The sequence below is a fragment of the Benincasa hispida genome, chromosome 4 (genome assembly GCF_009727055.1).
Source record: "Benincasa hispida cultivar B227 chromosome 4, ASM972705v1, whole genome shotgun sequence".
NCBI lineage: Eukaryota > Viridiplantae > Streptophyta > Magnoliopsida > Cucurbitales > Cucurbitaceae > Benincasa > Benincasa hispida.
In genome coordinates, this window is record NC_052352.1 from 68,922,479 (window position 1) to 68,945,690 (window position 23,212).

At 36.3% G+C, this 23,212-nt stretch overlaps 1 protein-coding gene and 1 pseudogene across 1 annotated transcript; both read right to left on the reverse strand.

Annotated features, from left to right (window-relative positions):
- Positions 1-1,123: 1,123 nt before the first annotated feature.
- LOC120076525 (50S ribosomal protein L18-like) lies at positions 1,124-6,054 on the reverse strand. Its single transcript, XM_039030379.1, has 2 exons — positions 5,804-6,054; positions 1,124-1,661 (listed from the first exon to the last, which is right to left on the reverse strand). Exons 1-2 carry the CDS (start codon positions 5,960-5,962, stop codon positions 1,263-1,265), a joined length of 558 nt encoding a protein of 185 aa, XP_038886307.1. The 5' UTR covers positions 5,963-6,054; the 3' UTR covers positions 1,124-1,262.
- Positions 2,763-3,581, reverse strand: LOC120076524 (annotated as a pseudogene).
- Positions 6,055-23,212: the final 17,158 nt, after the last annotated feature.

Genomic DNA, 23,212 nt, shown 5'->3' on the forward strand with positions numbered 1-23,212 from the left:
AGAAGGGACATCACAAGGCTACTGGTGGGAGGAATGAAGACAATGTCGATATGCTACGTTTGTGGTAAACAAGAGCACAAATCCTACCAGTGCAACCAAAAGAAAGATAGGTCAGATCAACGACCTGCCTCACAAGCAAATCTTGCTGAGCAAAATGACATTATAGCTATTGTGGTTGGCCAATTTAGTGGAAAACAAATTTGACTGGATTCTCAACACTTTTTCTCAAACCAAGAACTCTTTCATGACTTCTAGGGTACTGTCAGCGCGAGTGTATGTTCATTGGGTAACTCTGTTACTACAAGAGTACTTGGAAAAGGAAAAGTTCTCTTAAAACTCACTTATGGAAAAACTTTATCATTCAATGATATTCTGTATAATACTTTCGTTACGTAGCAACCTGGTGTCTGGAAGTTGTTAAATCAGCTAGGCTTAGAATTATACTAGAAGATGACATGGTTATCCACACAAAAGAATGTTGACTTTGTTGGTAAGGGGAGACTTAGTTGATGGTCTATTTGTTTTAAACATCATTATTAATGTTTCCAATTTTGCTTATACTGTTGAGTTTGTTGATGTGTGACATGATAGATTACATCATGTGAATGTTGTATCAATAAAAAACTCAAAGCATTAAATCTTATCTATACATCTTAATCACATGAGGATGGTAGATATTCTATATGTTAGAAGCAAATTTATCCAAAAAAAAAAACCTTTTAAACATGTCACTACTATATACACAAATTTATTTGAATTAATTTACTAAAATTTAGCTTTAAAATTAAAGGATGAAGTTGATCGTATGTTTTTGAAATATAAAATACAAGTAGAAAATCAATTAGATAAAAAAATTAAAAAGTTAAAATCAGATAGAGAATGAATATAGTGATGAATCTCTTAAAGAATTTTGTGAATTAAATGACATTATTGATAAAATGATTGCACCTTATTTATCTCAAGAAAATGGTATAGTTGCACATGAAAATATAACAATTAAAGAAATGATAAATACTATGTTTTTAAGTTTTGGATTATCTAGAGAAATCATAAATTTAGTCTGCTAATAGAATCATAAAATTAATTAAATAAACTAGTGTTCTAGCATAGCATGTAAGACAGCTTTTAGTAAGAGCAACAGCTTCGGATATTTCAAACAAATTAAACAGGAAGATGTCCGCTTTTACAATACCATCATCTACTGCCTCTAAGAGGCTCTAGATAAGTTGTTTCTCGTCTTATTATCCTTCCCTTATTTAAATTCAAGTTACAAACAAGATCCCGTTCTCCTTAATGGTATCGATAACAATGCCAAGTTTACCTTCAATTCTTTCATCCTTCCTAGGCTCGTACGAAATTGCATATACATCTGCTTCCTTTGATCTCTCTGCAATAAGCTTCCCTATTACCCTACATGCATTGTGATCTGTAAGAGATGGTAGACTGTTTCTAAGATCCTTCGCATTTGTCGTCGCCACTGATATCACTTTGCTAGTTCCTCTATGCATTACCTTTGCATGGATAAATTTCTTCGAAAAGAAAACATTTAGTAAAAATGGCCTCATATACATATCTGTCCTTTGTTTCCATGATTTTTTGTTTGGTCGCTTTGCAGCCTCCCCTCGAGACCTTCTTGTCCAAGCTGATTGTATAAATAAAACCTACAAGTGTAAACATGCTGGCTCTTTATCAAAAGAAATGCAAATCTTAACGGTTATCTGGCTCTGTTTAAAGAGTGAATACAAACAGGCATGGATTTATTGACTAAATGTGCTTACAAGTTACACGGTCTTGCTCTAAATAAAGTAGGCCTTACCCTATATAGTGTCTAGCCAAAGCTAGCAACGAAAGAACTTGCTATTTTTAAAATAAGGCAAAGATGACGGGATAATAAGTACATCTGCAATAATTTTTTTTCTTGAAAACGTGTCGATTGAATAATTATACCTCAGTAATTTCTGTTATATTTTCCTTTCTTGTATTTTTGAAGAATCTTTTCTGTTATTTGTTTGCTCTGTACTTTTGTGACACGTTGTTTTGTTATCTTTAAATATCAAATACCAATCGATATGCCGTACACTGACCTTTTCACATAATTTCCAAGCAAATACTTTTCCCTCTTTTATTCTTTTATTTTTAATCAAGGGATATACTTTTCCTTAACAGAATGAAAAGAGACTAACGTTCCAAGATACAGTAGGATGGAATGTAACAAAACAATAATAAACCAAAATAAGGGACTTAAAGCATAAGTAGTAATTAAAGCAAAAACCAAAAAGAAACTTAAGCAATGAACTCTTTAAACTTAAGCAATAAAAGACTTTTCTCTCTTTTATTGCACATGGTACCAGAGCACAAACTCTTTAATTTCTCAAATTTGGCATAGCTCAAATAATTAGGCATTTAGTAACTCTACATCGTTTCGAACCCCTTCCACTTTATTCATAATACAATACTTATTTTGAAAAAGCTTCCACTTAAAAATCTAGCCATTCGTACTTGAACTTAGGGAGGCATGTTGACCTCAAACAAAAAGTCATGGATTTGAATCTTCACCATCACATACTGTTTGACCTAAACAAATGAAAAATTTTACTGACTCCTGAATAAAAAAATAAATTAAAAGTCTAACCACTTGGTGTAATATACACACTGACTTTGTCAAAATGATGTCGTTTAGTGTACAATAACTACTCCATGGACAAACTGCACAAAGAATCGAAGCCATTTTCCCTGTTCTGGAATTCCTTTCAACACTTCAAACAAAAATTCCCAACGGGAATAAATTAAAGGGACAATTGCAAATATAACAATTTGGCTCAAAGTATTAGCAGATATAGCACAATGCAAAAATAAATTGTAGATATAGCAAAATTTAGATCCAACTTTTAGAGTCTGTAAGTGATAAACTACATCGATGGTAGGAGTCTATCAACGATAGAGTCTATCACTAATAGGGGTCTATCGCTGATAGATTTTGCTATACTTGCAATTCTTTTAAAATGTTGCTATACAGTATACACTTAATAATAATCCCTAAAAGTGCTACCCATTACAATTACCCTACAATTAAATTCTCCCGTGACATTGCTCTCAACTTCCATTACTTCACAGTCCAACACCAAAGTATTTACAATCTCTTCGATTTTCTCCTTAACAAGTCCACTTTAGAAGCTTCCCTCTTCTTGAAAGAGTTCACAATTCCTTCAGTGGTAATAACCACCTTCTTCTAAATCGTTCTTGAACCTTTGAGGTATTAAAATATTCAGTATCGAGAATTCCATCCCAGTACCAATCTCCGCAGGCAACTCTTTTGCTGGTTTCAGAATCTTTTGACATGTAGAATTTCTTGCATTTGTTCTATTGGTGTTGAACCAGTTTTGCCCGACCCTCAGCTTGAAGGGACTTGAGTAACTCAGTTACAACACTTCAAACAAAATTTGTTTTTTTTCGTGTCAAATGAAAAATCCCCATTCTTTGCTTGCTGCAAATTAGGTCACAGAGTACTTTTCCATGCTCAATTAGAGCTCTCCTTCTGGTCTTTTTCTTTTTAGTGGTGAAGGGCATTGTGATTAGCTCATTTCCTAGTAAGAGGAAGGTGACAACAGCGGCTGTGCAAGAGAGGAGAGGGGCGTTGGCGGTTAATTGGAGGGCTGGGTGTGAGAGAACTAGATCTGCAATTAAAAGTTGCCAAAAAACTTGGACGGAAAACTACCTCACGTTTCAAGATATCTTTCAATAAACACACCCTTTATAGTCATATATTTATCTATATCTCTCCTCAAATTGGCACGTGATCAAAAAGAGAAGAAAAAGAAACCAATTTCCCTCTACATTCAAAGGACATTTGGTTTTTTCAGAGAGGCAGAAACCCTTAATTGAAAGGGTGTTTCTATATTGAATCATTTCCGAAGAAATTGGCACCAAAAGAATAGAGACAAATACTTGGAAGAAAGAAATTTTTATTTAGAAAGTACAAAGATGCACACTTTTGAGAGAATAATGTTTCACTCTCTCAATACTCACTCACTCTTCATCACTCTTAAGTTTTTCTGACTCTTTAGCTTTTGCTTCTTTCTTCCTTTGTTTTTCTTGACTTAGAAGTGGGATACAACTCTGTGAGATCCTTGCAGCTCAAGCAAGAGGATTTCTATAAGCTCTTTTAGGATCTAAACTATTCTAAATACTTCTATGAGGTTTATCCTTATCTAAAGAAATTCTAGAATTCCTTGGAGCCTAAAGAAATACTAGGATGTTTCTACAACATTTCTTTTGAGATACTTATTTACAATCTTCTAGATACATCTAGAGATGTCTAATATTCACATTTAAGTTATGTAGATACTTCAAGAAGCTTCTAGAATAGTTAGTGTTGCCTTCTACTTTAACATCATTGATCTTACCGTAATAGCAAGCCATCATTAGAATTTAAATGAGTGAGGCATTTTCAACAGGAGAATCAGCAAGCACTTCTTGTTGACCTTGTTCAATATCTTTAGCCTAAAAGGGAGAAAAGCCAAAGGTTGAAGATTGGCACAAGTTCTATTATCCATGTAGCTAGAGAGTTTCATAATCACAGGCCACAACACAAGTTTTAGACCTAAATCCAAGCTTGCCAGCTAGCAACTAACTTTTGAAATGATAGTATGATATAAACCAAGGAAAATAACCACCATGAAAGCCGTGTAACAATGATAGTGATACAATTCTTGAAAGAGAGTTGAGAGCTTCTTGGAGCAATCTTGGAGGAGTTTTATTGATGTGAATAATGAATGAAATGGTAACAAGTTCCCTTTAAATAGATCCAAGGCAAAAGGTGATTTCACAACCAAACTACCTAACTAACTGAACTAAACCTAACCTCCTTTAAATATACCCAAAGGAGAAGGGTTTTGTCACACCTAATCTAAAATGTTAATATGGAAAGTGAATAAAACAAACAAACAAATAAAATACAGCCAATCTAAATTCCCAAAGTATCCCTACATCAGATAGCATTGCCACCAAAAGGAGGTTCTCTCTTCCTCTTCTTCAAAAAGGCAGGTATATACTTGGTTCAATGGAAATCTTCCTGAATATTCCACATTTCAAATCGGAAAATTGTTAACGTAACCTAGCTGAGTCCAAGGATTTTAACATAGAGGAAACTTCTCACAAACTTAAGTAAGTGATCATGGGTTCAAAATGTTCGTGGCCATTTATGTCACGAATTTCTAAGTTCAAAATGTTGTCCTCAATTTCACACCCAACTAAAATAGAAGGCCGAAAACGAAGTATTTGAAAGATGTGGAACTGGGACATAGATCAACAATAGCAATAAAGTCATTTGACCTGGAACGAAGCAGAAAATAGTTGAGAACTCTGTACACCATGGGACTGTCATTTCTGTCTTTTCCAGCCATATTAACAGTACCACTATGCTCATAAAATGACCGCACGTAGTATTCTTTTCAAATTCTCAAACCATATCCTGAAAAATTCTCATGATAATTCTTTAAAATTATCATGCAATTCTATGCCTCTCATTTTGTAATGAGTATATCTATTCTTTACTATGCAGCAAGTTTTAGGAAACTTGCGATATGGTGGAGTTCGTATTGACTATTGGCTTGAATACACAACTACCAGCAAACCCACCACAGATTAAACTTCGTCGCGAATAATTCTGCTTCTCCCAACAAAAGTGAACAACAATAGAGAAATTCGTGGCCCACAATCGATAAATTATAAACTTCAAAATGTAAATAAGATATCGTCCGGAATAGATGGGGAATCGAGTAGGATGGCAGTGAAGAAATTGTACCTTGGCATGCGCGGGACTGAAAGAGGCGAAAGGAGAGCCTCTGGATATGCTAACATGCGGAAATGAAGATGCCCACGAGAGAGACGATGATTTCGGTAATGGAACTGAACGCACAGAAGAACAAGACGGCAGTGAAGAAGATATTGCTGTGAAGGCCATCGTTCAGATTCAGGTCATTCATCCACCCACGGCTTTTGGGTGGAAGTGAGTGTGCGACTTGTGAGGGAATCGGTTAAATCGATAATTTGGATGTTAGAGTTTAAAAAGAAAAAAAAAAAAAGTGTTAGAGCAAGTTTTGGTAGACTTTGAAAACAAATGACTCACGTTTTTAGACATATATTTGGTAACGGATTCAGAAATTATATTTTAATTTAAAGAATTATTTAAAATATTTCTAATATTATATATTTATAAATTATACAACTAGTCGATATTTAGAATCATACAATTTTTTTTATTAATATAATTTATGTTAAAAAATATATAATTATTATTTCGTAATATTGTATAATTTAGGTTAAAAAATATTTTTGTCTCTAAACCTTTATGAAAGTAACAATTTAGTTACATCTGTTCAATCTGAAATTCCATCTCTACGGTTTTTGGTATCAGTTTGATTTTAGTTCCTTTGTTTAAATCAATATCTATGTCAGGCTTCCCTTCCCGGTTGTCCTGTCCGGTTCAATCCGTTGTTCTTCTGTCCAATCAAATATCCCGATCGAGCTGGCTTGGCTGGTACATCAATCGATATATTGCTTGTTTGGTACACATATCTTTCAATGTCAATCAAGTTCTCGAATTCACTCCCCTTGCCTTTTGAGCGGAGGAAAAAATGAAGAATTTCCATTTTATGAGCTTGTCTTTAAGAGAGAATAGGGAGTAAGTAAGGGGAAAAAGAGGCTATAGGTAGGCCGTTTGCTATTGCTAGTTGGGTTGCTCGCCTTTATATGGCTTGGCTTCGCTATTGCTCATGACTTGTATTGTGGTCGGCCTAAAAAGTTGTATTCCTACCATAAAATAATGTCGATTATCTAGTGCGTTAAGCTTCGCCAGAAGCAAGCAAGACGATGTAACGATTTAGTCTCTGTATTTTTAATTTTATAACAATTTAGTCCTTAAACTTTAGTATCTAATAATTTAGGCCTTATACTTTCAAATTTGTAACCATTTAGTCCCTAACATAAAAAATATTATCAAAATTAGATGTCAATGTAATGATGTAGACTTTATAACATGTTACCTAATACATAATATATGTTTTAGAAAATGAATGAGTTTATAATATTGTATTTCTAAATGTTTTTATCTTTATTTAAGATAATTCTGCATTTTAAATAAAATTCAAAATCTGGATACAATAAAAACATAAAAATGTTGTTTTTAGAATTTGCACGATTTGAATAACAGAATCCAAAAATAATTTTCAAAAATAGAATTTGAGTTGTTTGCAAAACACATATTTATTGATTTCAGATAATTTGAAAACATAAAAAAGAATCTATATTTTCTACCAAATAGACCCTTAATTTTTCATTTGGTGGTCGATCTCGATCGTAAAGGTTGAGAAAAACCATTTCAACGAATACTCGTGCTAGTTGTGAAAAAGGGAAAAAATTTAAGGGTTATTTCTGACAACTTTTCAAGAAATTTACTTGGGATTTTTGTATGCACGACCTATATTTGGAAGCCCAAATGAGGTTTAATCCAACTTCTTAAAATCTAAGTATCTTTACCTTCCACTTGCGTTATCATCGGGTAAAGTAAATCTAAGATTTCTATGGATGTCATCGAATTCAATTTAATAGAGAAGTTGTTTTAATTAAGGGGATTAATTAGTAATTAGGACGATTGCCTTGACTATTTGGGCAAGTTGACTAAGCATATTAAATTGAGAGAGATAATCCTTAGTAATCTTATGATTAATTGAACATTAGGTGCATTCTAAATCATGAACTAGCCCTTTTTTTCTTACCTTCCTGCACTTCAATTTTTCACAATTTAAATTTTTGCATTTTATTTTCCTTGCTTTAAACACTCAAACCATTCGAGCTTTATCGTGGTTCGATCTCAGACTTGCCGTTTGTGCTACTCAATAGTATAAGTAGTTTGTTTAGTGAATTATAAATATTATATAATTATTAGAGAGAGGTCTACGACGCCCATTCTTCGGTCCGACCACAAAGCTTAAACTCAAACCTCAAGTATCGAAATGTATTTTACTTTATTTTAATAGTATTATTTAGTGCAAATTACAAAATTCAGCTCTCAAGTATAGTGTTCATTACAATTGGACTCTAAAACTTCAATGGTAAACCTTATACCTTCCAATTTTTAAAGTGTAAAAATTGTATTTCTAAACTTCAAACCTAAAAATTTAGACTCTTGAACTATAATAGAGGTAAAAATCAAACTCAATCCATTTCACTTCATTTCTCTCTCATATTTCTTTCTTTTTTTTAAACTCTAATTTCTCTCTTTCCTTTCACATTTTCCTCCCACGGTCATTTCCCTTCCCTCACCAAACAACAAAATTTCATAAGGAAATTACCGATGCGGTAGCTAGAATTGATTTAATGCTTGCAAAACTATTTTTTGGCTCGGAAGAAACAGGGGTTTTTGAGAATATTGATATAATCTTGGTGGGTGATATCATGGAAGTAAAGGTTGGAACTAGTGATAAGAAGTTTATTTTTCTAGATGATTTAGCTTGCATGGATTGTGATTCCAGAGGGTTGGGTTCAATCAAGAACTCCTCTGCTAGCAATTCCTCCACCTTCTTCCACCTTTTGGACGAGGCTTTGCAACATGGAAAAGTAGAGAATGGGAAGCATTTGAGAATTTATGTCAAGTAAGAGCTTCTATTTCACCTTCATTACAATGAGGAATCATCGATTTGGTTGTTTGATTTTCTATAAAAATTGAGTTTTTATACTGTTGTCCCCTTATTAGGGTCCAAAAGAAAAATGGTCACCAATTTCAAATTGAATAGAAATTAACCTTCTGCTTACACCAGCACCATGTGAATTGACCGATTTACCTTTGAGATCCACCTGTGAGCATGCATATTGAGAAGGCCACTTGATGCTCGATGTTTGATCCCTCGATCCACAATACATACTAACTTTTTGTATGGTTAAGTACATACTCGTTGCTTGATAAAATATGCTAAGTGCTCATTCTTTGATGCTTACTAGTTAGATATTCACTCCTCGATGCTTGTTTTGTCACGTTCCTTTTGCTCTGTAACTAATTCTCTTGTACGAACATACACAAAGGAAAATTTTCTGACAATTCCCACAACCCTCTCAAATCATTTTAATGAAAAGTGAAGTAATTTTTCTATTAATAAAAAATAAACGTAACACAACATTTGAAAATTACTCTAAAAACATTTAAACTCACTATGAACCTAAAATTTTGAACCCAGAATCCTTGAATTAAATAGGTGTATCCACGTAAAAAATCATAGAAACCATTGTATGACTAGCTTAAACCTAAAAAAAATTGAGTCTGGGTCACTGGTTTTCAATTTTTCTTGGGGGAGTCTTCAATATTCCATAAACTGAACCCATGTACTGGTTAGAAACAAAATTTCAGGAGTTTTTCACATAAACTGAAATGTGGTCATTTTTTGGATGTGCTAGTATTTGTCATTTTTCGTCTGTTTTGAGTGGTACCTCTGTCCTCCCATAACGAGCACTCATTATAGTGCACCTGTAATATTTTGGAAACATCAACGGATAGAAAGGCATTTGGATCTTTATAAACTATCAATTACCCACCTCAAGTAAGTAAATATACACCTATAAGCTTCTTTTTTATTTTCTCGACCTTGTGTGAGACGTTTGAACGTAGCTAAGAGGACGAGTGTGTGTGAGGGTGTGAGGGTGACTATGCATCATGATTACTAGCGATAAGTGAGTAAGTGTTAGTGGCACGTCCCAAAAAGGAAAGAACAGGGTAAGGACTCGAGTATGTGTAAAGAGGATCGAGTAGCGGGTGGCAAGGAGCAAGGATCGAGTGATGAGCAGAGAATGAGAAGAGTGAGATTTTTATAGAAACTATAATTTTTCTAACTTGTATGATTTTTTTAAGGATGAACAAGAGGCATTTATTCGTGCAATATGGTGGTACATGGGATGACACGAAACAATGCTATAATGGTGGTCATTTTAAGGGTATCCTAGTTTCGAGCACATTGATGTATATAGATTTAAGAAATCTAGTATATAAACTTACGTAAGTTAGTTCGTTAGAGTTGAACTTCTAATGAGAGTGAAATAGAAGTTGGAAATTGATTCTCCTTCAATATGCTTAATAAGCGATGATGATGTCTAATTTCTCCTTTCAGAGTATGATTATACTAAACCTCATACATTTGTAAGTGCCAAGGAAATTCACTCGGAAACAACCTTCGATGATATGGAGAGAGAATGCTAACCCACGTGTGGAGTTAATGTTAATGAAACACGTGTAGATGAGAATATAGATGTTGCGCTCTTAAATGGTGTGATGAATGATAGCTTTACCTCGTGCTTTGAATCCTACATGAGATGAATGGTTTACTTTAAACGCAAATTTTTCATATTTAGACCCAAGTGCAAGTCTAAACAGAATAGTGTCACACCCCCTCCCAGAACCTCATTCTATCTTGGGAGGAGATGTGAAGATAGTAATTACCAATCCTCTTATAGCAACCAATGCCCATCTTCATATCCATCATCTGCTAGAAAATCCTTAGACACCCGATAACATAACATATATTTTATCGTAGACATCTCATGACTACACGAATTTAAACAGGAGTCCTAAAGGAACTCTTAAACAAGAATACCTATGAGCAGAAGCGGATCTTTCCAATTTCATTGTGACAGAATTACTACACATACATTCTAACAAACATATATGCATTGTAAACACTAATTACTGGCATGCTTTAAAAGATAAATACAAAAGAGATCGAGGACTTACCAGTTGAAGACTTTCTTCAATAAACTCGATCTCACCGTGAGTGAACTCCTCTCGTCCAGTAAGCAACCACCCAGCACCACCACGGTCGTCTACATGATCAGCAGTGCATGAACACCAAGCAACCGGGGACGACATTACCACTCGAAGCCCTCAATATTCTCAGAGTGAGAATCCAAAAGGTGGACTTTGATGGAATTGGTAAAGGGGAGGAGGAAAAGTGATCGTGTATTACAAACAAGCAAGTGGGAGAAAGGAGAAGACTATCGTATAGTCGGGTATGCTTAATCGTTTAGAGTGGGGTACATGATCGTGTAGTAAACGCTAAGCGATCGTATATCAAAAGGTAAGCGATCGTTTAGTTACGCTCGACGCGCTAAGAGATCGTCTAGCAAAGGTAAGCGATCGTTTAGATAATCACGGGCGATCATTTAGACAACGCAGGTGTGCGATCGTTTAGGAGGCGGGCACTATCATATAGGCTCTCATCACTAAGCGATCAAAGATTTTCACACTGTGAGCGAATTTTCGGATCTCTTTGAAAATGAAAAAAAAAATCATTTTATTCTTCAGTTACAAGAACTGAATTCAATTCCCATTTTCACATGAATCCGGAGAAAACTTCGGCCAATTATCTCATAACCGCCTAATTATTAAAATAATGAATATAATCATATTATATTCTTAACTTATAGTTTGATATCACATATCTACTATAATGTTTTCTCCTCTACTTAATATAAATCATATTTATATCCAATTTCTCCAAAATAATGTATCTTTATCATATCATATATAATTAACCAGTTCAATTATATCATATATAATCGAACTCCCTCTTGTCAATTTGAACATTTCAAATTGACCCAAAAACTGATTCTTAAGCTTTTATCCAAGCTACCAAGGAGACCTTATGGACCTATGGCTCAAGCTCCAATGGTACGTGAATAGCTGACTAAACTCTTTAGCCACGAGATCCACCATCCTCTAACTGCCAGACATTCCACTAAAGATCGACAGTTGAACTCTTCTTACCACAGAATATTTATGTGTCCATTGGATATAATCAATCATGAGTATAATAACTCTCCACAAATGCTCGTAAGATTAGTTGGGCCAATTTACCATTTTGCCCCTGTAGTTACATCTCACTCCTTAAGTACACTGATCCCTCTAATGAACAATACAACATAGTCTCAATTATGTGTGAACACCTCTTGGGCCATGAGAAGATGTGTGGCATCACATCATTCAAGCCCTGGAATCAACCCTTAAGGGAGCTATCTATCTACTTACCCCTGCTTTGGGGAAGGAGTGAATTCCTTCTTGTGTAGCTGAATTCCCAACTCCCAAATCAGACGAATCCCCAAAATGGTAGGTTTGAATCAGTGACCTGGCCACTCGCACCCATACAAATCAGAGGACCACCCTCAATGACAGGAGTTACCAACTCACTCAGGATTGAGGTCATGTTACCTATGGCCATCCTAGTGAAATGAAGTCTCTATCATGAACGGTGTTATATAATGAGACGTTAACACTTCGTGCTCAGGTCTTATACAAACTTTTTGTATAGGGCGCCCCCTACACGAATGATCAGGATCAGACCATCTGTGACAAGTCACAACACTTGTGACCATTCCATAAAGCGGGCCGCATTCGTAGCATTACCAGGATAAGATTTCCCTCCTATATCCATATACTACAAACCATTTTTGTTATCACTTAAGATATGATCCACTTGTATGTCACCATATACATGCTTAAGTTACATACAAATAATTAGGGATTTCAGGTTTATTGGTTTGTGGTAAAGAAAATAAAACATTCAGATGAGCAAAATGAAGAAGTGAAGTAAATATCATATATTATACATCACAAGCGTTTGTACAAACTGTTTACAAACTACAGGACACGAGACTTTAGGGCATCAACCCCAACAATCTCCCACTTTTCCTAAAGCAAAATAGGGTGTACAAAAACAAGTACAAAACAATAAACTAGGGCATAAATTCCTAACACAAGAAAATCTCCCACTTGCCCTAGTCCAGCCACGGGGGTCCTGTAGACCCATGCTCTAAAGGTGACCCTCAAACACTGTAGCCATGAGAGCCTTCGTAAACGAGTCAGCAACATTGTGCTCCGAAGCGATCTTCGTGACAATCACATCTCCTCGATGCACTATCTTGCGGATTAGGTGATACTTCCGCTCTATGAGTTTGTTGCGCCTGTGGTTCCTAGGCTCCTTGGAGTTTGCCACTGCCCCACTATTGTCACAATAGAGGGTAATGGGCCTAGACATATCTGAAACAACTTCCAGTTCTGTCAATAACTTCCTGAGCCAGACGACTTCCTTAACAACTTCGCAAGTCGCTACGTACTCCGCCTCCATAGTGGAGTCAGCGATGCACCCCTGCTTAGTGCTTCTCCATACTACAACTCCTTCGTTAAGAGTAAAGACTAACCTTGAAGTGGACTTGCGAGAGTCCCAATCAGACTGAAAGTCAGAATCTGTGTATTCAATAAGGATCAAATCCCTAGATCCATACACATGCATGTAGTCCCTCGTTCTCCGAAGATACTTGAGATGTTCTTCACTGCTGTCTAGTGACCCTGGCCTGGGTTAGACTGATACCTACTGACTATGCCCACAGTGTAGTAGATGTCTGGTCGAGTACAAAGCATCACATACATCAAATTGCCAACGAAAGATGCACATGGGACCCATCTCATCTCTTCAATCTCTCGAGGCATCTTAGGACACATGTCCTTAGACAAAGTGACTCTATGCCTAAACGGTAGTAGGCCCTTCTTAGAATCCTGCATCGAGTACTTAAACAATATCTTGTCAATGTATGATGCCTGAGACAGTGCTAGAACTTTGTTCTTACGATCTCGAAAGATCTGTATACCCAGAACAAACTGAGCCTCTCCCAAATCTTTCATTTGGAATTGGGTCGCTAGCAAGTTCTTAACTGTAGTCAGTAGACTTACATCATTCCCAATGAGTAGTATATCGTTTATATATAACACTAAGAAAACTACTAAAGTGTTGACGATCTTCTTGTAGACACAAGGTTTATCAACGTCCTGGTCAAAGCCATATGATTTAATCGCAGTATCAAACCGTATGTTTCAAGAGCTAGACGCCTGTTTTAGCCCATAAATAGACTGATTCAGTTTCCAAACTTTTTGCTCTTGACCTTGGGCAATGAATCCCTCGGGTTGCACCATGTAAATGGCCTCCTCAAGATTTCTATTCAGAAAGGTCGTCTTGACGTCCATTTGCCAGATCTCATAATTATAATAAGCTGCAATGGACAGAAGGATGTAGATCAACTTTAACATGGCAACAGGCAAGAAAGTCCCCTCATAGTCGACTCCCTTTCTAGGTGTAACCCTTTGCCACAAGTCGAGCCTTGAAGGTTTGCACCTTCCCATTAGCACCCCGTTTGTGCTTTTAGATCCATTTATAACCTATACGTCTTATCTCATCAGGCTGATCTACAAGATCCCATACTGAGTTGAAGTACATTGACTCCATCTCGAGATTTATGGCTTTGACCCATTCACCCCGGTCTACATCCTCCATTGCCTTCTGATAAGATAATGGATTATCAACGTCGCCATCTGCTACCATATCAAGGATTTCTGTGAAACCCAGATAGCGAACAGGCGGGTTCACAACCTTCCCACTATGTCGAGGGTCCTTCAGCTCTTGAGGTGGAACCGATCTACTAGATGAACTATCATCCAACTCTTGCTGATGAAGCAAGCTCTTCAACAACTCTTGTTGAAGTTTCAGTAGTTTCATTGGAAAGCTCACGCAACACGACTTTACTATGTGGACTGTGCTCCCTTATATGTGAAAGAGTTAAATAACATGCAGCGGAAGTATCAAGGATCCATAAGCATTCAAATTCACTGATTTTGCCAGAAACTAAAGCATGCTTTTCTAAAAAGTGAGTTTTAAGATCATACCTTTGAAGAACTCTCCAAGAAAGGATAATGACCTTTGTGTGAGGATGAAGATGAAGGTAATGGAGAAAATTTAATCTCCATTTTGTGCAACCATGCAAAACGATTTTCCATTTTCTTTTAAAACAAAAAATGATTTAAACCATTTTAATTCAAAAAATATTTTCTTAAATTAATTTCATAAATTAATTTAAAATATTAATTAATTTAATATCAAATATTAAATTAATTTTTTCACAATAATCATCTTCATATATTTATATATTCTCTTGTTCCGTTTAATTTGAACGTTTCAAATTAATTTTTCAAGCTACCCTAAAACTTATCCATTTACAAGCTAGTAGGGGGACCTCGAGGACCTATAGATCATGGGCTTCAACGATTTGAGATTAATCGGCTAAACTCATTAGTCCATCTAGTCCCCGTTCGTTAACTAATGAGACACTCCACTATAGCCCATAGCTGAACTCCTCTCACTATAGATATATTATGTCCACTTAATAACCATCATCAATAAGTCGATCCTTCACAGGTTGTTCGTAATCACAGGTAGGTCAAAAATACCGTTTTACCCCTGTGAATACATCTTGTTCCTAAAGTTCCTATTGATTCTCTATGAACAATTCTGACAATTCAATAATCCATAACTATCATCATAAATCATCTTTCTCTATTATGAGTGTCACACCCTGTTCCAGATTCCTTTCTAACCTAGAACGAGCGTGAAGACGTTAAACATCACTTCTCTTCATGACATCTAACGTCCCAACTTTTAACGTATCCTGTACTTAAGATCAAACCCAGACTTCCAAAACCCTATTTTAAAAAATACCATGTTTGTTGACAGAGTTTAGGAATTTGATTCAGTTTAAATCACAATACTGTTTAAAGAGAATTTCAAACCAACATAAGGATTATTTTGAACAAAACCTCCCATGACATGTAACTCACAAGTTCTAGCTGTTCTGGAATATTCTCAAATACATGCACAAACAATACAACAGATGTTTAATAACACTAATGGCGTTTGACGACTCAGCAGGCACCAGGAACTTGTCGCTACCTGGGGGTGGGGAAAAACATAAAACATGAAAAGCATGAGCTAAAGCCCAGTGAGTGGTAATTTAATATAAACATAAGCTATCGCTTTCTAAATCATCAATAGAGTTTTATCAAATCATTCAGTAAACTATTGGAACAAAGTATAAAAGATTCAACAGCATCTCAAACACGTGCTAGTAAAAAAAAAGTGGCATGATCAACTCTCATAAACACATTATAAAGCATTCAGTCGTTATCAGAAAATCACACCAACTCTGTACCCAAATACTCGTTTACAACGGCGGGATACTCTGGACAAAGAATCCCCCCCGCGGTGTAAACCAAATCACAAGGTCATACGTGCACGCAGAGCTGCCTCAAGGCTAAGCATAAATACACACCATAGGCCCAAGTTACTCAGGACTTCCCGATATACTCTGGTCACATCTGACCCCGGTGGTAGCCCCCTAATAGCCTGGGTGGCGCTACAGGCGCAGGTTCCTCTGGACTTCCTGGTATACTCTGGCCACATCTGACCCCGGTAGCCCCCCGATCGCCTGAGCGATGCTACTGAAACACATTCAAGTAGCACAGGAAAATAACCATCTCTCGAGTACAAGAATTAGTAGTTTGAAACCACTTTCACAAACATTCAGCATTTTTAAATTCAACATCAAGAGGTTTTCATATAAAACCATACAAGTCACAATTGTATAAACTTTGGTTCCAAACTACATTGTTATAAAACAGGTTCATATAAACCAATGAGAGTTCAGAAATCCTGATTTAAACATTTTTGAAATATTTGTCAAGTAAAACAGATCATGCCATCACATTTCATAAATCATAGCATACTATCATATATAATTACTTTCTATACCAAAACATTTGAAAATAGACCACTCACTGTTAATTGGCTCCTCCTCATAATTTCGGTTTCTCCATCTCCCGTTTATCCTAAAATTATATTGATAATCCTCTAATTATCCTTCACATGACCATAATCCAATTATTTGAAAATTAATCTTCAAGTATAACCAATTTCACTTAAACTTTTGTCAAATCCCTAATTTGATCTAAGGTAGAGTTTGCTTTGTAATTTGGTCACTTAATTACTCTAAAATTAACTCAAGACCTTAAAATTAATCTTCAATAAGAACTAATTCTATTCCAATTTTTCTCAATTTTTCTCATTAACCCTAATTAGGGTTTACTTCAAATTAACCCTTAATCAACTTCATAGTTGACTTAAGATCCCAATTTCTTCAAATTCAAGGTTTAAGGCATCATAACAATACCAATTGAACGTTAAGAGTTTGGACGTTAGATGTCATGGAGAGAAGAGAAATCTGGAACGGGGTATGATAGCTTGGTATCAGAGCATGATTTTGGGAAGCCTAAGGGTGTTGGGTCAGAAAGTCGATATGAGTTAGAGTTGCATTAGTAAGTTGCACTGGTCTTTTCACTAAGGTATGTGAGACATCATTGCATTGTATGAAACATGTATCATTGTGGCAAACGACAAAGTCAAGCATCAGAAGGAACTGTAAGTGCTACTTGTAAACCATGGTTGGAAAGAAGTGTTTGATGGCAAAATTATGTACTTCCAGACTGAGATTGACCTAAAGGAAATCAATGGAGGGTCATTTAAATCATGAAGGCGCTATAGGAAATAGTGATGGACAAGTTAGTCTAGAGAAAAGCTTTGAGATTGAATGCTTAAAAGTTTTCATAGCAACAGTTTTCAATAGAGCAATTGATTCTATGGATGCAAGAATCTGGTTAGCCAAGTTAGGAGAATGCTTCAGAATGAACTGTCCTACCCATAAAAGAGTAAAAGTTCTACATCCTTGTTTCAAGGTGAAGCTGAGAACTTATGACGCATGTTTGAAACCAGTTATGAAGAAAAGGGAGAGATAAGTTGGGAAAAGTTTAAGGAAACTTTCCATGAAGAGCCTGATCCAAAGTCTCTATAGTGAAAAACGGAAGTAAATTTTGAGGTTGGTACAGTGTTTAAAAACCGGATGGAGAAAAGTTTAAGGAATGATTTAAGTGTGCAATTGTTTAGTTTGAAAATGAAACTGATAAGTGTAAAAGGTCGAGAATGAACTATGAGATGAAATTTGAACCTTTGTCATAGTAAGTGCAAAGCGGAGAGTTTTCTCAAAACTAGTAGAGGTAACTAAAAGAGTAGAGAAAAGTTTGTTAGGAAGAAGAGATAAAAGGAAAACAAAAAGGGATGTTCATGTGGGCAATTCCTCGAATACACCGCATAAACAGTTAAATAGGAGACTTATACCTAGAGTTATGAGTAAAGGAAGTTTCAAGTCAAGGTATGATTGAAGAATGAAATCAAAAGAGAAACTAAGGGTCAGGAGACTCTATCTGTCCTGTAGTTATATTTGAGAAGCCAGGTATGACACAACCCAGAGAATTATTAGCAAGTGTAGATGTGCAATCTCATTTTTCATCTTGTGAAGAACATCATTGGGGTTGGTGATTGAAAGGGACCACTGTTTGTGATAATTGTAGACAACATGGTTGTTATAGGGAAAAACGTCCACAGTTGTTACATGGGGGTGTTATGTAAAAGAATAATTTGCTGTTTAGGTGTTCATTGTATAGGATATTTGTGGATTGTGTTCCTGTGTATTGTGTTGTTTTCTTCACTATGTGGGTTTGTTAACATTAATGACATAAAGGTGTGGTTTAATATCTTGATGTATCCAGAAGTGGATGTAATGCCTGGAATAACTTAAAGGAGTGGCAGGAGAATCCTTTAAGCTATTATGCACTCGCTAAAGAAAGAAGACAAGTTATAATAGAAGGATAGCATAATTGTTGAGTTATGTACTAGAAGTGTTAGTTAATAAGATTGATCGGTGGAGTGAAAAATTCCTAGATATTTGGCCTAAGTGGTCTAGCATGGTACCTAGGACAGTAATGACCTTTTCAGCAACGTATAGGTTGGTTTTGGAAGAGTTCGAAAGAGAGTTAGGGATCCAACTATAGGAACCAGTGGATAAGAGTTACTCCTAACTGGTGTATTATGTGTGATGGATCAATACATATTGGGTTTAGGAAAGGAAATCAATTAGTCTTAAGCCAGTACATGTTACGAGAATCTTAAAATTATTAGAGAGAGACTAAAGGCAACTCAAGATTGACAAAGAGTTATACGGCGGTGTGAGGAAGGATTGAGGAAAGAAATACATACCCTTATAACAACTACTGCTGAGTAGAAAGAATTTTCTAACTAGTAGAAGTAGCTATGTGAATGGAAAAGAGTGTGATGGAAGAAACTGGACAGGAGGAATAGTATATAGTGGTAATGGATTTAAATTCTCCAAGTCCATATGTTGAATGAACAAGAAGTGAAGGGAATAAAAGATTTGCATTTGGAATACCTAATAAAGGAACTTTAAAATCCAAGCATGGAGGTACATCGGGTTTCAATTTGAGTTCGAGTAAAGAAAATCGGGGAACAGAGGGAACTGTTTCTAGTGAGCAACTTAAAGAATCCGTTACTAGTATTAGAAGGAGACCTTTGTGTTTAATATGAACCAGGTATCATTAGGAACCGTGTTAGAATGAAACTCATACTTGTTATAAATGTGGACAACCTGGTCATCTTAAAAGAGAATGTCCACAGTTGATGGAAGTTTGTTACTCACAGCTATTCATCTGACTACCTTACCTGAATTTCGAGGACGAAAGTCTCAAAAAGGGGGTAGTAACTTGTAAGCCCTCTCTTCTTCTACTTTTTCTTGGGATATTAGGAAGCACATAGTTGAGATTGAACTCAAGGACTTGAGATAAAGTTTGATGTGGATCTCCTGTTAAGATTTATAATTAAAAATAAAAATATTTGGATTGACGTTTGTTTCATTCAGGAAGAGGAAGTAAGAACTCGGGGAATAATTTAAGGGTAATGAACTACTGTAGATCAAAGGATAATCCCGAACAAACAGGAGTTCATAGCTAGATTAGGATTAAGATCGAGTTAACCTAGGTTAGATAATAAATGAAATATTCAATTTTAATAGTAAACGATCGTTATAAAGAAAAGTGACTATTTTCGTGGTCCAATCTATATGCAAACTCATTACATAGGATGCCCCCACTCTCATGTCTCAAGATGAATGTTTTGTGGATCACATCGTTTGTAGCACCTTACAACTTCTTGTAACAACCATAGAGTGGGCCGCATCCAATAGTGTTACTGGGATGAGATACCCAATTTCATCCATATACTTATTAGACCATTTAGGCTATATATTGTCAACTTGATCCTGTTTATGTCACTATATAAAGTTATAGCATTTAGACTATGTCAGGGATGCGTTTATTGGATTTTCATAATAAGATGCAAAATCAAGAAGTCATTATTATTAATAAAATAGAATGTTTAACACAAACTGCGAGTTCTAGGACATTCCCAACAATTTTCCACTTGGACTAAAACTTCAGTGAGAACAAATATATACAATATAGTGTTGAGATACATAATGGGAAAAATACAATAAACTAGGGCATCTATAATACCATAGACATTTATTGGATTTTCATAATAAGATACAAAATCAACAAGTCATTATTATTGATAAAATAAAATGTTTAACACGAACTGCGAGTTCTAGGACATTCCCAACAATATGATCCTTCTCTAGGAAAGTAGCATTCGTAGAAACAAACACCCTATTTTCCGACGGATCATAAAAATAACCCCTTCGTGTGCCTTTGGGGTAGCCTACAAAGAGGCATAACCTCAACTGTGGTTCCAACTTCTTGGGATTTACCTCACGCATATGTGTTGGGCAGCCCCAAATGCGGAAGTGACGTAAACTATCTTTACGCTTGTTCCACAACTCTAGAGGTGTTCTCGCAACATTCTTGGAAGGAACACAATTGAGTATGTAAATCGCAGTCTCCACTACGAAACCACAAAACGAGTCCGGTAAGGAAGCGTAACTCATCATCAAACGAACCATGTCCAACAAGGTTTTATTTCTCCTCTCCGCTACACCATTTTGTTGAGGTGTACCTGACGCTGAGAATTGGAAAACGATTCCATGTTCTATCAAATAGTCCTGGAATGCCAAGTCCAAAAACTCTCCACCTCGATCTGATTGAAGTATATTAATCCATCTATCCAATGCGTTTTCAACTTCAACCTTGAACTCTTTGAACTTTTCAAAGTATTTATACTTCCGTTGCATTAGATAAACATACCCATACCTAGAGTAATCATCAGTAAAACTGATAAAATACTTATAGCCACCTCGGGCTCGCACATTCATAGGACCACAAAGGTCAGAATGTACCAACTCAAGAGGCTCTTTGGCTCGATAACTTTTTCCAGTAAATGGTCTTTTAGTCATCTTACCCTTAAGGCAAGATTCGCACACTGGTAAAGAATTTTTTTCTAACTCACTTAGAAGGCCATTCTTCATCAATCTCTCAATCCTATTGAGATTGATGTGCCCTAATCGAAGGTGCCAAAGTTGGGTATTTTCTTCTGGAGAAATTCGTTGATGTTTAGATTGAGTTACAACAGATTTAAACAACTCCGTGTTATGAAGGAAACTTAAGGCTAACGGTCTTAGCACATACAAGTTACTTTCCAGATAAGCTGTACAAATATTAACACCATCTTTATGAATAAAAACTTTATCCACATTGAAAGAAAGTATATATTTACATTGTAATAGACACTTTACAGACTGTCTCTTATACACATCTAGATGTGTATAAGAGACAGATGTTCTATCAAATAGTCCTGGAATGCCGAGTCCAAAAACTCTCCACCTCGATCTGATCGAAATATATTAATCCATCTATCCAATGCGTTTTCAACTTCAGCCTTGAACTCTTTGAACTTTTCAAAGGATTTATACTTCCGTTGCATTAGATCTGTCTCTTATACACATCTAGATGTGTATAAGAGACAGGGCAAAGAATGCAGGATTATGCTAACCTGGCTGCCCTCATCGATGGTAGACCCATTCAACTCTGCCACATTGAAGTGGACCATCATGTTAAGCACATGTTCACGAACAGAGCTGCTTTCTTGCATCTGTCTCTTATACACATCTAGATGTGTATAAGAGACAGGTTGAGAAGAGTTGTAAGGGTGTATTTCACTTTGTTAAGAATCACATTGCTAACAAAGTGCAAGAAGCTCTCCAGCTAAGAATGCAGGATTATGCTAACCTGACTGCCTTCATCGATAATAGACCCATTCAACTCTGCCACATTGAAGTGGACCATCATGTTAAGCACATGCTCATGAATAGAGTTGCCTTCCTCCATTTTAGAGTTGAATATATATTTAAGAGCCTCTTGCTTGAGCTATTCAGACGGTTATACAAACATCCCCCCGCAGGGACTCCATGATCTCACGTGTTGAGACCCTGGGCTCATGCTTCTTGGCCAACACGTCATTAAGACTTGCCAAGATATAGGCTCGGGCCTTCTCATTCACCCGTGTCCATCGCTCGTACGCCTCCCGAACATTTTGAGCGACGTTGGGAGCTGGAATAGAAGAACAGGCCTCCGTAAGAGCAAACATGAGATCCTCGATGATTAGAATAGTCGTGATCATATGTTTCCATGTTGAAAAATTGTCACCAGTAAGTTTCTCGGCGCTAAGCAAAGCTAAAGTGGCTGTAGCCATTTTAAAAACTTGTTGCTGAAAAACGAACAAAATTTTATAAGATTTTGCTAAACCACATTTTAACCAATTAATTTTAGCAAAATAGTTTGAAGTACCCTAAGTGTAAAGACTTTTATTTTGCAATGATGCCACAACGAGGCAGGACAAACGTCACCGGTGGGGTGATCAGATACCCCTTCATTGGGATGAGACCTTCTCAACCATTAGGCAGAACCAACTCTTGGAACTGAATTTAATAGCCACCATTTATTTGGTCTAGAACTGTTAACCTTTAAAAATTCCGCGTAAGTATGATCCCTTGCTTTCGGCACCAGAGTCCCACCCTAATGAGCCCACCATAGGGAAGAAGCAAATTAGGACAAGAGACTAAGTAACTTTATCCTCTTACAGGAGATCAAATAAAGAAACGTGCAAAATTGTCATCCTATAGGGGACACTCCCAGGGTGCCTCGAGGCGATGTGCCGAAACTTTATTCAATCCAACGAGGGAAACCGTGGGATATGCTGTCACACTTCCCACTCCCACTTACTATGAACATTCTCTCCATCCACCTTGATATTGACCTACCCAAACACCATCCTTTAGGGGAACACTCCTAAGGTGCCACAAGGCCGAGAGTAGATCTCATGGTGTGTAGTATATGGGAGAAACGTGAAAGGTTTAAATGAAGCATCATATGCCCCAGTACGCTTCCTACTGAATGTTCTACTAGGGGTTCATTAACCTAGACAATCCGGCTATTGAT